The 17930-nt window shown below is 42.3% G+C and overlaps 1 protein-coding gene across 9 annotated transcripts in view; it reads left to right on the top strand.

Annotated features, from left to right (window-relative positions):
* Window positions 1–17930, top strand: part of EBF1 (EBF transcription factor 1) — a 398849-nt gene that overhangs the window by 246474 nt on the left and 134445 nt on the right. For all 9 annotated transcript variants that reach the window (XM_067732416.1, XM_067732413.1, XM_067732411.1 and 6 more), the window contains one exon: window positions 8012–8093. In XM_067732416.1, coding sequence (XP_067588517.1) covers window positions 8012–8093 — 82 coding nt within the window. The remainder of the gene's footprint in view (window positions 1–8011; window positions 8094–17930) is intronic.

The raw sequence follows: 17930 nt of genomic DNA, 5'->3' as shown, positions 1-17930 counted from the left end.
CTCAGAGCAGTGTCTTGTACAGGGTACACTCATGTGTCTGCTGTAGTACCTGCTAAGTTGAGGTGTTGAGGCTCCTCCTACTTCACCTTTTAGGCCGGGCTTTGTGGGATGGGCCATTGTTATTGAAACAAAGTTGCCACTGCGTTTGCATCTTTTCCAGCCTGGGGAAGGATTTGCACCAGTGACCCAGAAATGCTTGTCTCAGATCCTATCCCTGGGTCTGCAGGAACTCTGTGCCATGTGATTCATTGCAGATCATGATCCTTGTAATGGAAACAGTTTAAGACAAATACATTCTCAGTCTATGCCCAGCCCCAAGAAGGACAAATACTTGGGTTTGTTTTTTGTTTTGTTTTGTTTTTAATTAATTTTTATTAGTATAGTTGGTTTACAAAGTTGTGTTAGTTTCTGCTGTACAGCAAAATGAATCAGTTATACATATACATATATCCACTCTTTTTTTGATTCTTTTCCCATATAGGTCATTTACAGAATATTGAGTAGAGTTCCCTGTGCTATGCAGTAGGTCCTTATTAGTTATCTATTTTATATATAGTAGTGTGTATATGTCAATCCCAATCTCCCAATTTCTCCCTCCCCACTTCCTCCCTTGGTAACCATAAGTTTGTTTTCTACATCTGTGACTCTATTTCTGTTTTGTAAATAGTTCATTTGTATCATTGTTTTAGATTCCACATATAAGCGATATTATATGATATTTGTCTTTCTCTGTCTGACTTACTTGACTCAGTATGACAATGTTTAGGTCCATCCATGTCACTGCAAATGACATTATTTCGTTCTTTTTTATGGCTGAGTAATATTCCATTGTATATATGTACCATATCTTCTTTATGCATTCCTCCGTCGATGGACAATACTTGGTTTTGTTATTTGCTTCATTCCTGCTGCAAATCAAACTACTAGGGTGACTCAAAATGTCTGCCCAGAGCCAGGGTTTGTACCTTAACACATTTTAAGCAAGAAACACTTGGCATTTGAGTAATCTTCATAAAAGAATATCCCTGAAGATGAATGCCTGCTCTGCCACACCAAGTTCTACAGTTCTTTGGATGTGTGATGCTTTCTCATTTAATATCCAGTCTAACCTTGTAGCAGTTGGTGTAAGCTACAGCACCCTTGCTCTGGCTTCCCTTCTCCATGTCATTTCTAAAGAATGGTGATTTATTCTTTCCCCATTGGCCACTGGTTATTCTGTCCTCCCCTCTCACTTTCCTGGTGCTTTTTCCCCACCTTTCAGATTTGACTTTGAGCGCCGGGAGACCTGTTTGTTGTGGGTCCTTTTACTGAAAACTATTTTTAAATTCTTTATTCTGCTGCTATGCTATCCCAAACACCTTTTTCTTTCTTTTTGGTAAATCCTTGCCACTAATTATGTCCTTCCATTACGGCCCAGCTTGAGCTCTGAGGTCACGGATGCTTTTCAAGTTGATCATGTTCGTCCCTTCAGGCTGAGAACACTTTCCAGAAATGTCTAAGATCCGAGAGACCTTGGCCAGGGGAAAAGGTAAACTCCTTGAAGTCAGTGGCCAAGAATAGGGGCAGCACGTGCTCTCCCTCTGGGATCCCCAAGATAGAGCCACAGCTTGGTATCATTCCACCTCCCAGTGCGGGAAGGGAGGAGAGAATGCGCCTCATCTGCGTAGAAGCCTCTCTGTGATCCTCGTTCTCCCCTTCCTGCCTTCCTCATCTCTCAGACAGAACTGGGGGGGTTTGAGTCAAGGCAGGTCCTCTCTCAGCAGCGTACTTGAATATCAGGAAAGGAGAGGAGGTCAGCCAGGCAGTGAGAAACCTTTGCCCTCACAGAGGTTCAGCCTCCTCAGCCTGCCCTGGTGGCATCCCTAGGATTTTGGCAGACTTAGGGGTATCATATTTTCACATGCATGAACTGTACTCTACAACTTTTCCTGTGGACTAGGAACCCAAAAGTGTTGACACTGAAAATAAAGTTTTCTCTTTCTAGCTGTTTTCGTCCCCTGTTTTGAAGGGAGATCTATTTTTCATGGCAGTGGCCATGGACTCGTGTTTACGTCTTCATGGCGGGCTCCCATGGAGTAGTGATGGCATTTCTGAAACAGTCTCTGGCATCTCGGGAGGTCTGGATAGGGATAGGTGCTTTCTGGTTAAATATTTTTAATTTGAGAGAATCCTTGTACTCCTGGAAAGTCTTCCTTGGTTACCTCTGGGCGGTAGATCTGGTCCTGGGGTGGGCAGTTCTGCGCTTCGCCGTCAAAGCAAAGAGAATGGCTCAGTCTATGACAGGGACTCCTCCAAAGAGGCCCTTTGAATCATGAGGCATTTCTCTCTCTACCCTCCAGCGAGTGTGTGTGGGAACAGCTTGAATTTCACACAGAAGGGACCCCACAGTTGTTTCCACACAGCTGTTTCCTTCACTGGGCCAGAGTGAGTCTCCGTGTCTTGAATATCTTTGAGAAGGATCGTCTGCCACATAACCATCTGTGGGCATAAGTCAGAGGAACTTTCAGGGAGGCTTAAGGCTGCAAATGGGGCTTTTATGTCTTAGTTTAGGTGTGCCTTGATGCTTTTCCTTTCCAGCCTGGACATTATGAGAGCGGCTGAAAGACATGATTTTTCAGAATTTGGGTGGGGGAGGTGAAAACTCAACCTGCTCAACCCAGATCTATTGCAACACTTTGCATAATCATTAATGATGTATAAGCTGTTGCCTAATGGACGGTTTTACTGTGTATGCCCTTCAGTTGTGACTAGCTGGAGTTCCTCTGTGATTTAAGCTACTGCCTCTCTCCTTTGTGTCTTGGCCTTTGGGTAGAGCTGCTGTAGTCATTATTATCTCTCTTTGGTTTCTTTTTTATTTCTTTTTGTAGGTCACTCAATGAAACCTATAGTTCTCGTCAGTTACATAGATCTTGGCTTCTTTTCTTAACCTTAGCATTCAAAGAGAGGAGAATACTTTCTGTACCTGAAAAAATCTCAATATCTCCGAGTGTTAGGCAGTGAGCAGTGGCCAGGGACAAATGATAATGAAAATAATTATCTCTTCTTCTATGCCAGGTACTATTTAAACACTCCACATATATTACTCATTTAATTCTCAATAACCCTCTGAAGTAGTTTCTTTTATTGTCCCCATTCTACAGATGAGAAAATTGAGGCACAGAGAGGTTAAGTAACTTTTCTAAAGTCACACAGTTAATTAAAGAGTAAAGCTAGAATTATGATGAAAGCCACACCATGTTGCTAGGAGGGAGGTACTGTTATTCCCATGTTTTATTGAGGCCACTGAGGTTCAGGGAATTGTAGAAATTTACCCAGGCTTGTCTTATCTTTAACCCCGGCTCCTGTCCAATATACTCTACTGCTGTCTTCATTTTAGAATGTTCCCATTTCTACCCTTAGGAGGTCCTGGATTCTGTTTAGTTGTACAAATATTTACTGAAAACCCATTGGTTCTGAGTCTTGTGCCATGTGCTGGGTATACAGAGATAATTTTTTGTTATTTTACGTCCTCATATGGATGGGTCATATCCTCTTGGCTAATTTCATCAACTTTCCTTTTGGGGGGGCCTAGTGGTACCTTTGGTATCCAGCACTGTGCTTGTCACATGAAAGGTGCTCCTAATACTGAATATCTATTGGTTGGTAAAATGTGACACAAGGAAATCACTGAATAAACAGTTATGTTCTACAGATGTGTGTGGTCGGTTCAGTTAATGTTCAACGATGGGTAATGTCCTACATTAGCCTCATTGGTGAACCTAAACACAACTTTCAATAGGATGTCACTTTTGGTTTTATGACTGTCGCTTTCCTAATTGAGGTAGTAGACTAAGTAGTGCAGTAGCTCCGGTGTTGAGCTTTTATTGGGTTGGCTTTTGAAAAGCTAACGCTGTATTGGAAAAATCATGCAACTAGAAGTCAGGACATGTGGATTATAGTTTTATATCTCAGAATGATTATAACTGTGTGAGTATTGTCGTGTCTTCTGATCTCTCAATTTTCCCACATGCACGACGAGGAAGGTAGACTCAGTGTTGGTTTTGGTCACTTATAAAGTCCTGTAAATCACGGAGAAAATTCATACCATGATGAGTCCTTTGGGCTAATATAGGGTATTAGTTTAGGTTTGACTGTAGATAAATATATTAATTTTGTTGAGTCTTAGTTTTTTTTTTACCATTCAAATGGGTTGATCATTCCTGGCCTGCCTAATTTGTAGGACTTTTGTGAGTATTTAGTGAGATTCTGGGTATATAAGTGCTCTGGATAATATAACACTGTATGAACACAAGATATTATTCGTATGGAAAGTTAAGGGAAAGGTGTCAGGTTTCTCGCCACTCCTCCCCCCTACCAAAAAAAAAAAAAAACCCTGGAGTTTGGTCCTGGTTGGGCTGTTTCCTGTAGTTTATGGAACTCTTTGGAACGCTAAAGGGTCAATAGGGGCTTTGTCCTGCCTTAGGTCAGTTTCCCACGGTTGGGGTAAGGCTGCACACTCTTTCCTCCAACAACGTTATCAAACACACCCGACACTCAAAATGTGGTAATTTGTTAGACAAAAGTGAGGGTTTGAGTTACACTAACCTCCGCTTTGTTCAAAGTACCCCCTCGGAATCTGAGATCTTCTCCATAGGCCAGCAGAAGTGCACGTGTCCCCCAGGTTTACAAATGCCTTAAAAACAGCCTGATAAATCATCCCCCAAGTTTGTGTACCATGTCCAACTTCTTGTCTCGGTGGGGATATTTTTAACTCCTGCTTCTAACTCCTCTCAGTTCCTTTAAGGAAGTGTGATCCGAAAGGGTCAGACACTTGGCATCTACTTGGGGGAAAACTTTGAAAGAGTTCCTGATGCTCCCCCTGGGGTAGGGCTGCCTTTCTCCAAAAGAACTGGCCCTTCAGAGTGTCTTTTCCACATAAGGGCTTGTGCGAGGCCCCAGGCACCAGTTGATGCCGTCTCTTCCCCACAACAGATGGTCAAGCCTTCAGTTTCAGCTAGTGATCTGCTGTTGAGAGGGCGGGCAGGAGATTCTGCCAGCGTGCCAAGTGACAGGGCTGCTTAGGGTAATGGGGATCTGGTGTGTGCCCGGCATAGCTTTTGTGCTAACGATGGGCTGGTGACAGGTGCCTTGCCCCGGCTCATTGCTGAGACAGAAGATCCCCTGCTCCCTTGATTCTGTTTCTCTCTGGCAGAGCTAGTGTCCTGTTTGCCGGTCTTTCAAAATCCATTTTGGCACCAGATGGACCCCCTCACGGTGGCTAGCAGTTGTCTGACTTGAAGATGTCAGAGGGTGTGCTGACAGCTCCTTCTAACACAACCTGAATCTGGCTGTCGAGTCTGGGCTCAAATGGCTTAAACACACACAGGCAGCAAATATTAGCAACCCTGGGGAACTGGGAATGGGAGCCGGGTGCCCACTGGATGGAGAAAGGCAGCGACGTCTCCCTCCACAATATTCATGTTGACGGAGTGGAAATAATCGTACTAATAATTATTCTTATGATTACACTTATTTGTGCAATTGCCATTATAGTACAGTTGCTGTCAATGGTACAATTAGTATTAATATCAATACTGCAGTACTTCTATTATTATTAAAACTACTATAGCATAATGGTTAAAAGCACAGGCTCTGTGCACATTAGAGTCAATTCACATTTAATAACCTTTGGGCAACTTAACTTCTCCGAACCTCAGTTTCCTCATCAATAAAATGGGATTAATACTAGAGTTTATTTAGGAGGCTTGAGTTGGGAAAATGAATTTGAAGTTCTTAGTGTTCTGAGCACAAAGTAAGCACCTAATACATGAAAGACATGATTATTTTTACTGCCACCATCACCATGCTTACTGTGTTCCAGACACTATGCATCATTGCAGTTAATTTTCACATTTGCCTTATATGGTAGGGACTGGTATTATACCCAATTTATAGATAAGGAAAGTGTGATGCAGAGAAGTTCAGCTATTTATCAAAGTCACACAGCAGTACCTGTCAGAGTTTGGATGGGAATCCCATTCTGGGTATTTCTAAGGGTTGTGGCTTTTCTATCATACCAAGCTGACTCTTACTGTCAACTTAGTGATAATCAGCCCTGTCCTGGGGTTTGGGTGGCTTTTAAATATTCCCTTCCAACCAGCTATGTTTGGAAGAAGCAGCCAGTTTTCACATCTCAGGTGTCTTTGGATGTAGGCTTGAACCCCAGCAAGATGGCAGACTCACCGTCCCGACCTCCACCACATTAAACAGAGTCTGACAGCGGTGTGTGATCACTAGGACTACCCAGCATTTGCCTCTGAGAGTTCAGAGGAAAGGGACAGTGCAGAGGCACTTAGGATTGTGACCACTCTCTCAAACTCCTTTCCTTTCCCCCAGACTACGACTGAAGTCAGGAGTCAGCATGGCCAGTTGGGCTAGGGAATGACACTGTTGCTCTTTGAGCTGGATTTCATTTGACACAGTTGGGTTTCAGCAGTGTTCCATGAGTCATTTGTCTTGTTCAAAATGTTGATAAACTTTGGCCTCTGTGAAGAGAACCTGGAAGTAGGGATGAAGGATTGTTCAGAAGCCAGCTTTTACTGATGGGCAGTTGAATGTTGCATGATGTTGAAAGAGCCATTTCAGGAAGATGTTTACATTTTAAAATGTTATTTTTGGGTTAGCAAAGTCATTGTCTCTCTTCAAAGAGTTATTCCCACGCCATACTTCCCTCTTGGCAGATTCTAAGAGACCAGGGAGGAGAGAGATTCTGCTGGGCTATCTCTCAGTTTGGTTTTCAGAAATTGGCTGAATTTGGTGCATCTTTGTGCTATGCTGTCGTTACAGAGGTGTTATTTGGTCGATAGGCTTTGTACTCAGAGCTAAGTCCGGACTGAGGCATCCTGGAGTGATAGTTCTTCACAAATTATGTGTGTTGAAGTAGGGATTTTACTCCAGTGTAGACTTGAAGTGGAGAAAAGAGGAAGACAAGAAAATTCCTATGGGAATTGAACTAATCAACATTTTAATGCAGTGTAATATTTTGGGAAACTATTTGGGCCTGAAATTCACAGCACTAAAAGTAAAAAGGAATGAAGAACTTTCGGCAGCTTTTAAAATGCTTCTTTCCCCAAACATAGGCAGGTGGAGAAGTTTAATTGTAGGTGGCCAACAAGAATGCCCTAACTGGACACTTTTGATCCTTGCTGCCTTTCCGTGATGAACTTTAACAACTGCCAGCTAAGAAATATAGAAATAACTCATCTAATTTATCACCCAGACCAGGACACTTTTGAAAGTTAAAGTGGGTACTGTTCATACTTACACTAATACAGCTGGTGTAAACTAGAATTATTCCTGGCAAATTGGGACCTCTGGTCACCCTAGCCAGTAAAACCCATGGATCTCACTCTAGAATCAATTCAGAGATCAAGGTGGCAGTGAGGCAGGGCGTTCCTTCTTCCATCACAAATAGCTTTTGTCTATAGCATGCATGTAAGGAAAACGTTCAGGAAGCCAAAGGGCTTCAGTCAGTATGTGAATCTTACCTACTTCTCATAAGTACTCCTAATTAGAATATTTTATTTGGAGATGCTAAGATAAAAAGTGTTTACCATCTCCTTACGTTCATCTAGCATGTATCTTGCCGGTTCATCATCTGTGAATTTACGGGGCTTAAATTACATGTTGTTGTTGGGGACTCTGAGTAATTCTCAGGCAGTTATCTCCAGTTGGACCCTGCCTTAAATTATCGGGAAGACTTACCCTCTTTATGAGTGAAAATACTTCCTTGGGGGCTTAATTCTTTTGTGACATCTGTTGGCAGCACGGAGAGCATTCTCTTCATAAAGAAGGTCCAGCTTGGATGCAAAACAAAGGCTAAAGCTTTAAACAAAATACTGGCTCTAACATCATTCTGAATATTTCAGGAAACATGCAGAGAATAGAATGCATGACCCAGAAGTGACTTACTACTTTTTTCCCTTCTGTGTCAGGACTGAAATGCTAACCGTGATAATCTGTTTCTTCACAGGTTCTTCTTGAAATTTTTCCTCAAGTGTAACCAAAATTGCCTAAAGAATGCGGGAAACCCACGTGACATGCGGAGATTCCAGGTGGGTCTGTCTTGTCTTTCTTATACCTCAATAATGACATGAGTATTGGGAGAGGGTAAAAAAGTCTTAGGTGGAGAAGAAACAGAGTATCATGGTTTTCCCAGAGGTGAAGAGCAGGTGAGACTTTGGGTACTCTAGAAGTTGTTGTTTAGATTAGAGAAGAATTAGGACTGAGCCACCTGCGTTCACTGGTTGAAGCAATGGTACCCTTTGAGCCTAGTCTGGCTTCCCAAACGGACTCATAAGCTTAAACCACTGCAGGTTAAGTGAAGTACATACAAAGTGATGCATCCTTTTGCCGAAAGTTCTACAGGTAGAAAACTGGTAAATAGGACCTTTGTGCTGTCTTGGAATGATGTCACCTTCCTCCCTCCTTTCTCTCTGTTTTCCTTTTCCAGTCTTGGAAATTGTTGTCAGTAATTATCTATTAAAAGTGGACCCCTGAAGAAGCAGGGCATATCTAGGGCGGTATGGGTGACACTCAGTCTGTTTCAGAAATGTCCTTGTACAGCAACACGTAAATGTTTTCAAGCATCAGTCATATCTGCCACCATTTAAGGCATGAGTGGTATGTTAGCCTCATATAATTATACATTTACTAAAGGAAAAAAGATGTGAAAATACATGTGTTGACTTCCAAGACACAGACATGGCGGTTGGGTTTTAGGAAGGGTTGCTGAGTTCTAGATACATGCTTCTCAAGCCCTAAAGTGCTGAGAATCCTCCGGGGGTCTTGTTAAAATGCTAATTGAGGTGTGAGATGTGCCTGAAATTCTACCTTTCTAACAAGCTCCCAAGTGATGGCAAAGCCATGGACCACACTTTGAGTAGCGAGGTTCTAGACCCTTGTGTTGCTCTCCGTCTAATTTTATGACTAACTCACTTGCATGGTCAATGTTAGTTTCTCCGCCAGAGTAATGATTCATCTATGGATGCCCGTGGGGTCTGTCAGTGAAAAATAGCATGGTGTTTAAGGTATGTTCTTAGGTATAGTTAGTCCGCTTTAAGGGTAGATTGAAATATATGATGTCTGAGAGGATCTTGACAGATTTTAGCTGCATATTCTCTGATGGGAGAAAGGGAAGGGATGATTCTGGGCACTGATTTTTGGATGTCAAGATCTCTTAGTCTCCAAGATGATTATTTTTATTTTTATTATTATTATTTTTAACATCTTTATTGGAGTATAATTGCTTTACAATGGTGTGTTAGCTTCTGCTTTATAACAAAGTGAATCAGTTATACATATATGTATATCCCCATATCTCTTCCCTCTTGCATCTCCCTCCCTCCCACAAGATGATTATTTTTAATAGGTGAGACTCAGTAGTCTCATGAAAGAACAAATTCAGTAGAAAGAAGACATTCTCTCCTGAGATTCTGAAGCAGCTCTGGAAATCATTTGGCCTTGCCACCTTTTGTCCTGACAGATAAATGGGGAGAATCCCTAGATTCCTAGTGTCCTGGAAAATGTTTCTCCTGGGGAGCTTCTGACCAAAGCGGGTAGACTTGGGTGCTTTCATTCCCACCCAGGACATTTTGTGTTGAGTTGGAGTCAGCTTTGCTGGTGAAACATGTGATGCTATTAAGTATGTGTTGTTGAGTGTCTTGGAACATGAGGTTGGGTTTCAGTATAAACTGTGTTGTCACTTACCTTGGCCTTGAAATGGGCCATAGATCTCCTTTGACCAAACTTGGATTAAGAACAAGGCATATCCAAGCACGAACCAATTGATGTGTAATAAACGTGTCTAGTAGACATGTGTGATGCCTTATGAATACTGGGATCAAATTTGCTGTGCTTCTCAGGGCAGAAAAGTTAGAGATGGACTTTGGTGACACCAGGAATCTAAAAGAGTGTGTGTGTAAGATTTCTGGGGCCTTGTTTTTCCTCACAGGACCTGCCAGTGAAATGTCTGAAAGCTTCGAATTATAGGAATGTAGCTCTTGGATGAGATGAGAACCAACTCAGCCTATTATTTTTGAGAGTATCTAGAAAGTTTTATTTTTACAGACAAAATAGTTATTCTTGTTTAGCATGAGGGCTATTGAGTCAAGGAGGCGTGAGTTAGATTTCTGCAAAACCTCAATTTCCTCAACTGTAAAATGGAGTAAAAATGATGATTCTGCTGATTTCACAAAAGATAGTATTTTGTAAGCATAACTAATTTGCACATGATCAAATATAAATGTAAGCTTTTGGAGAGAATATTTGCTGTAAATAAAGCTGGGTCATTAGTTCAGTATCGGGTTTCTCAGCCTGGGCACAAATGACATTTTAGACTGAATAATCCTTTGTTTGGAGGTGGGGGTGGATTCGTCTTGTTTATCATAGGATGTTTAGTAGATGTCACTGGCCTCTACCCACTAGATACCAGTAGAGAGACCATCCCCCCACCGCAGTCATGACAGACCACAATGTCTCCAGACATCGACAAATGTCCCCTTGTGGAGGTGGGAGTGCAGAATTGCCCCTACTTGGGAATCATTGGTTTAGTCCTATACCTGATGACCTCCGACCCTCCCTGGAAATATCCAGCAACTTAAACTCAATGAGCCCTAAACTCCATTGTCAGCCTCGTTTTCTGTGTGTGTGAGCCTCCACCCCAAGCTGGCGTCTCTTCCTGTGTTCCCTGCCTGGGTTCATTCCTAACTGCCTTAAGTGCTGGGGAGATGACTGTTTACATTTGTGTCTGCATTCAGGGTGTTCCGTAGACATATGTATAACTATATGTGTCCATGTGTGTACCTTGATGTATGACTATGGACATTGTCCGTAATGATGATGATGAAACTAACATTTATTGGGTACTCACTATGTGAGAGGTACTGTGCTAAGTATTTTACATGAGTTATCATATTTATCTTCACAATATATAGGGTTTAGGAATGTGCAAATAGGGATTATTCCCATTTTACAGATGAGGAAACTGAAGTCTAGAGAAGTTAAGCAATTTGCCCAAAGTCACCCATCTACTAAGTAGTGAGGCAGTGATTCAACCCAGTCAGTCCGACTCAGATGTTCTCTAGTGTCATGGGACAGTAAATAACTTGTCCAGAGCCTGTAGGCAGATACTTAGTGAGGCAGTAAAGAGGTTTCTCAACACCTGAGAGCCCCAGTGGCTACCCATGAATATGTGTTAGAATCCCGGGAAAGCTGAGGAGCATTTTCAAAAGGGGTATTTGCCCTGAATAGAACCTAAGGATACCGTCTGCATGAAGGACACCGGGATGCCAGCAAAGCTCACCAAGCAGTGCGTGGAGTTGTGTGGAAGGGGAAGAACTTGAGCACTGTTTCTGATCAGAGCCACAGTGTTGGTCAGTGTTTATTCGTATGAACTTTAGAGAAAGAAGCTGTCGCTCAGAAAACTGCCTGCGCGTCACCTAATCGATGGAGGTTTTAGCCAGTTCGCCAGGGCAAGAAAGACCCCCTCACCAAGTGAAGCCTGAGTCCAGTGGCCCCTGGCAGCTCAGAGAGCTCTGTTCAGAAATCACACTGAAGTTCCCAACTGTTAGGACTAAATCAAGCGCGGGAGGATTAGTCTTCCCTGCAGCTTCCCTGGCTGACAGAGGTGTGTCCTAGAAACACTGGTGGAACTTTTCCTATGAATAGGCATTGATTTCCATCATTTTTCTCATAGTACACTAATTAGGAAGCTGGTTTCAAATATATATATATTTTTTTTTTTTTTTTTTTTTTTTTTTTTTTGCGGTACGCGGGCCTCTCACTGTTGTGGCCTCTCCCGTTGTGGAGCGCAGGCTCTGGACGCGCAGGCCCAGCGGCCATGGCTCACGGGCCCAGCTGCTCCGCGGCATGTGGGATCTTCCCGGACCGGGGCACGAACCCGCGTCCCCTGCATCGGCAGGCGGACTCTCAACCACTGCGCCACCAGGGAAGCCCTGGTTTCAAATATTTTGATGTCACTGTTGCCTCTGGGCAGGGGGTGGGGGGAGTGAGAGAGTGTCGTTTGGGCACGAGAAAGCTCCCTTCTACTCTTTACATCTCAATGTGACTTTTCCCCATCATACTGAAAACCGGAGGCCTGGAGACATCTGAGTGAGAAGGCACTCTTCTGCCAATTCAGTGGGCTCCCCCCACCTGTCGTGGGAGCCGCTTTTTCTCTCACCCCGTTTTGTATGCTTACCAGGCCAGCCTGATCTTCATGCAGCCGTGCCAGAGCGTGTCTCCTCTGAACAGCAATCAGGGGCCTGTGTAGGTGACTGAGGAGGACATAAGAAAGGTTGTTGATCTCTTGACATGTAAAGACATTCTGTCAAGCAAACTCAGACTCACAGCGACTGAGCTTCTGGTGTGTAAACAGAGACTGCTTAATTACACAGGTCATGTCAATTAGTGTGACCTTAGCGTTTTCAAGAAATTAATCACTTGCTGTAGAGCCCGGCTGTGTTCATATTTTAAGGCAGTATGGAATAAACCTTGTAGAGAATCTGGTACAATCTTTTTTCTTTTTTTTTTCTTTTTATAATGGATGTTTTCTTTTGAAATCCCCAGGCTGTGGTTAGGGTAACAAACTTGCTTAAATACAACAGTGGATACAGGCTTCATTCAGTTCTGGCGGGTGTGGGGACATGGGGAGGAAGAGAGTAGGAGGGAAAGCTGTGAATGAAGACAGCTCATGACAGGGAGAATTTCACTGTGACTAAATGAGCCCATTTCTTCATCTTGACACTAAAAACACACTAATGTCAAAGGACTGTGTTAAAGCCATGTCACAGGTCTCGTTTTTAACTGACAGGAGCTAGACAATTCTAGGTTAAGATTTAAATCCTTATCAATAGCTTTCCTTGTTGGGGCTGGCGGAGTGGGGTGTTGAGGGGAGGAACAAGAATTGGGTACAAGCTGTCATCACAGTAGATACCATAATACCTGGAGACTGGGAAGTAAATCTCCAGGTTCATCTTATCTCTTTAACAAAGTTTTCCATAGGATGTAAATCTCTATCTGTGTATAAATGTTAGCTCTGTAACTACATGTGAACATAAATGTAATATATCTTTGTTCCTGCATGCATGCCTGCACTCAGTAGTATTTATTGACATGGGAGGTGGTGAGTGTACCGTGATGAACAAAAAAGACTGAGTGTTTGCCCTAATGAAACTTATATTCTAGTCAGGGTCTATTAGTTCGGTTAATACTAGCTGCTGTAAGAAATAGACCAAAGAATATATAATGGCTTGTGTACAAGAGAAGGTTATTTCTTGCTAGTGTAATGGTACAAGGCAGGTGTTCCTGGTTGGTTAGCAGATCTTATACATGAAGTAGTTTGGGGACCTGTGTCTCCACCATTCCCTAGAACCTCGTTGTCTCCATCCATCCAGTTGAAGGGTAAAGAGTGCATGCAGGGGGCACGTGGACTTCTTAAACCCTGGTCTTCGAAGTGATCCTTGTCAAATCTGCCCACATTCCAGTGGCTAGAAGTCTGTCACACAGCCATGTGTAACCACAGAGGGACCTGAGAGTGTCTAGTTGTACCACCCAAGAAGAAGAGAAAATGGATATATAAGGAACGATTACCATCAGCTGCTATGCTGTGTACAAATAATTACACATCATTAAAATTTTTAATTATTGCTATAAAGGAAGTGAAACAGGATATTATGAGAGAGAATACCAGTATGGGATCAGGGATGGGAACCTACTTTAAAGCAGGTGACCAGGGAAAGCTTCTGAGGAGGGGACTTTCAAGCTCCAAGATAATGGATAAGAATAACTCATCCTAGGGCTTCCCTGGTGGCGCAGTGGTTGAGAGTCTGCCTGCCGATGCAGGGGACGCGGGTTCGTGCCCCGGTCCGGGAAGATCCCACGTCCCGTGGAGCGGCTGGGCCCGTGAGCCATGGCCGCTGAGCCTGCGCGTCCGGAGCCTGTGCTCCGCAACGGGAGAGGCCACAACAGTGAGAGGCCCGCGTACCGCAAAAAAAAACCACAAAAAAGAATAACTCATCCTGAGAAGAGCCAAAAGGATTTTTTGAGCAGAGAGAACAGCAAGGCCCCAATTCATGTTTATCTCACATTTATCTGAGGAGATGAACAATCTTCTTTCACTTACTAATCATTTGGAGTGAGGGGTAGGAAATAGGAGAAACGACCAGGTTTTTCTTCTCAAATTCCCACCAAAAGTGTCTGGTCTTTCAAAAATGATGACATGGTAAATGACATTAAAAGGCAACTCTCTGCCCCCCGTTTTTGGGTGAATTCTATAAATTTTGGAGAATCCTCGTTACTTATTCAGAAGCCCACAGTGTATGATTAGAGGATTCTTAAAATATATGCCCAAACCCTGCAGTTTCGTTCTGCTTTTAAAGGCGCTTAAATAAAGAAGGAAATATTCTTATCCCTTTTATTTCTCTCCCACTGTCCGCACCCCCTGTCTTATATTATTTTGACAAACAGCACATCTTGCAATTAAATTCTTTACCAACAGAAAGCTAGGGGCCCGAGCTGCCATCACTTTCTTCCTACAGAATAATTTCAAGATGCACCATGCTGATTAATTATACTGAAAGCAGCTCTAATGATAGTTTCAGAATATAGGATTAATTCACCTAACACGGTAAATACAAATGGTGGATTTTCAACCTGATATATTAAACCATTACGGCTTACTGGGCAAATATGTATTTTGGCATGAGCCTTATGCTGGGCCTTGGCAGAAAATATGTATCACTGAAAAGGAATCCTTATGAATGGGATTTGATGAGTGGTAGCTCTTCACTAGGAGGAAATAAATTCCTACATTAATTACAGTTGCTATTGAAAAAAATGTAAAATACATTAAACGATAGATGTAAAAGTGTTTGGTTTGATCAGTGTTGCCAATGGATATTGGTTCTGAGGATGCCTACGCTTACTGAGACTTACCAACAGAAGGTATTCTTATATTCTTCCACTTTTTAGGCTGTAACTTATAGAGCTCTTAGTATGTGTGAGACCCTGTACTAAGTGTTTTACATATATAATTTTATTTATTTTTCTACCCTTTTCCCCTTGTTTACTTTCCTCCAAATGGGCACATTGGCTGCCTTTCTCTTCCATCATTTCTCTTCCCCAAATATACTAAACTCATTCCTGCCTCAGGATTTTTGCGCTTGCTTTTCCATCCCCCTGGAAATTCTTCTGCCATATCATTGAATGGCTGGATACTTCTTATTACTCAGATTTCAGCTAACATGTCACCTCCTTAGAGAGGCCTTCCTAATCATCCACTCAAAAGTAGCTCCCACCTAGGCGTCACCCCCCTCTCCTCATTTTATTTTCTTCTTGGAACTTGTCACATTCCACAATTTTCCTTCATTGCTTATTTATTTATTGTCTGAAAACCCTTTTTTGTTCCCAATGGGAACTAAGCTCTTGATGGGCGAATACTTTGTCTTGTTCATTGCTGCTTCTCCAGTACATAGAATAATGCCTGGCACTTATTCCTATGATTAAATGACTTATCTAAGGTTACAGACTGGTAAATGATGGAGTCGGGGTTCAAACTCAGCACTGTCTGACCCTGGAAACTGAGCTGATGACTAATATGCTACTTTCTTTCTCCCAGTTTCCATACCTGTGTGCCACGGTCCCATCGGCAGAGAGCACGCATGGAAGTTCTGTTATGTTTGGGTTTACTGCTACTTAAAATGGCCAATGGGAACACATAAATGGAGAGCACCAGTTAAATGCCAATTACACCATCAGGAGTCATCAAAAGTATCCTGATCCAGAGAGAGAGAAACTAGGTTCAGATCAATGATGAGCTTTTTATGTCTACAGTGTGTCACAGTTCAGGAGACAGAAGCTGAGTCTAGTTTCCAATAGTCCAAATTAGTCTAGCACAAGAATCTGAGGATTTAGAAGTGTCTGTTCTTGTCTTACTGTTAAAAGAAGAGCGATTTTTGCCTTGAGCCTTAAAGGGCGGATTTAATTCAGCTACTCGCTCCCTCACTCCTGCAGTTCCACTCTGTTACATCCTGTAGGTTTATGCATCCTCCATAATTTTTAATGAGTTATTTGGGCTCTTTCAACCAGATAGAAACTAGCAGTCAGGCTGGTTTCAGAGAATATCTCGTTTCATATCAGTCAAGGATATTTTAAAGGACAGAGTTAATGAAGACCCAACTGCAGCAGACCATTTTTATGTAAATAATACCTAAAGTGTGGTCAGCCAGATAGACACAGCGAAGTGTACTGGAAGAGACCAGAAGCAGGGGAGAGAGGGCCTAAGCCAGGAGCTTGTCTTGAGAGGCCAGAAGCTGTTAGTGAGAGAAGTGGGCCTGGAGTCTGAAGTTTCCCTTCGGGTTTGCCTCTGCTCTTAATTTATCCTGTGGCCTTGAGGGTGTTTTTAATCTCTTGGACCTCAGTTTTCCAAGCTGTAAAAGGAGGCATTGGACAAATTTGCAGTATCATAACTACTAAGGACTCCTTTTGTGATTTTCTTCTACAGATGTCTTGTGGTGACACATTTTTCAACGTAATTGCATTTATTGAGTAAGAATCACACTCTCTATTTTAAAATTAGTCAAGGTGATGTGAAACTGCCAATTTAGAGCTTCTCATGTGCATGAGATAACCGTGTTTCCACATAGAACTGTTATGATCCCATATCAATAAAGGAAGGTAACTGAATATTTTGGTATGCATCCTTACTATGGATGAATTTAGGATGCCCTCTCTGAAATGTTGTCCCCAGTACAACATTTGAAAACTTGTAGTTGGAAGCCACTAGATTGGCTGACCTCTTGGGTCCCTTGTGGCTTGTTGGAGGAGACTATAAAGAGTAGTTCAGTAGACAGGTTGGATGTAGAATGTGGGCTGTGTGAAGTAGAGGGTAGAATTTTGATCAGTAGACTTTATTTTGTAGAGCAGTTTTAGGTTTACAGAAAAATGAGGGGAAAGTACAGAGAGATCACAAATACTCCCTTAATACCCCCTCCCCAGTTTCCCTTATTATTAACACCTTGCATTAGTGTGATACATGTGTTACAATTGATGTGTCAATATTGATATACAATATTGTTAATTATTAATTAACATCCATAGTTTACACTAGGACTCACTATGATGTACATTCTTTGGGTTTATACAAACTCATGATGTTATGTATCTACCATTACAGTATCATATAGAATGGTTTCATTCCCTACCCACCCCGCAAATCCTCTGTGCTCTACCTATTCATCTCTCCCTCCCTCTTCCCAAACTCCAGGCAACCACTGATCTTTTTACTATCTCCATAGTTTTCCCTTTTCCAAAATGTCATATCGTTGGAATCATACAGTATATAGTCTTTACAGGTTGGCTATTTTCATTTAGCAATTTGCATTTAAGGTTCCTTCATGTCTTTTTGTTCCTTGATAACTCATTCCTTTTTTTAAAATTTTATTATTTTTTATACATTTTTATTGGAGTATAATTGATTTACAATGTTGTGTTAGTTTCTGCTGTACAACAAAGTGAATCAGCTATATGTATACACATATCCCCATATCCCCTCCCTCTTGAGCCTCCCTCCCACCCTCCCTATCCCACCCCTCTATGTCTCACAAAATACCAAGCTAATCTCCCTGTGCTGTGCGGCTGCTTCCCACTAGCTATCTATTTTACATTTGGTAGTGTGTTTATGTCAGTGCTACACTCTTACTTTGTCCCAGCCTCCCGTTCCTGCCCCGTGTCCTCAAATCCATTCTCTACATCTGCATCTTTATTCCTGCCCTGCCACTGGGTCCATAAGTACCATTTTTCTAGATTCCACATGTATGCATTAATATACGGTATTTGTTTTCCTCTTTCTGACTTACTTCACTCTGTATGACAGACTCTAGGTCCATCCACCT

Source organism: Pseudorca crassidens, chromosome 3 (assembly GCF_039906515.1).
Source record: "Pseudorca crassidens isolate mPseCra1 chromosome 3, mPseCra1.hap1, whole genome shotgun sequence".
Taxonomy (NCBI): domain Eukaryota; kingdom Metazoa; phylum Chordata; class Mammalia; order Artiodactyla; family Delphinidae; genus Pseudorca; species Pseudorca crassidens.
Note: the sequence above shows the minus strand (reverse complement) of the source record. Positions and strands in the feature narration are given on the sequence as shown.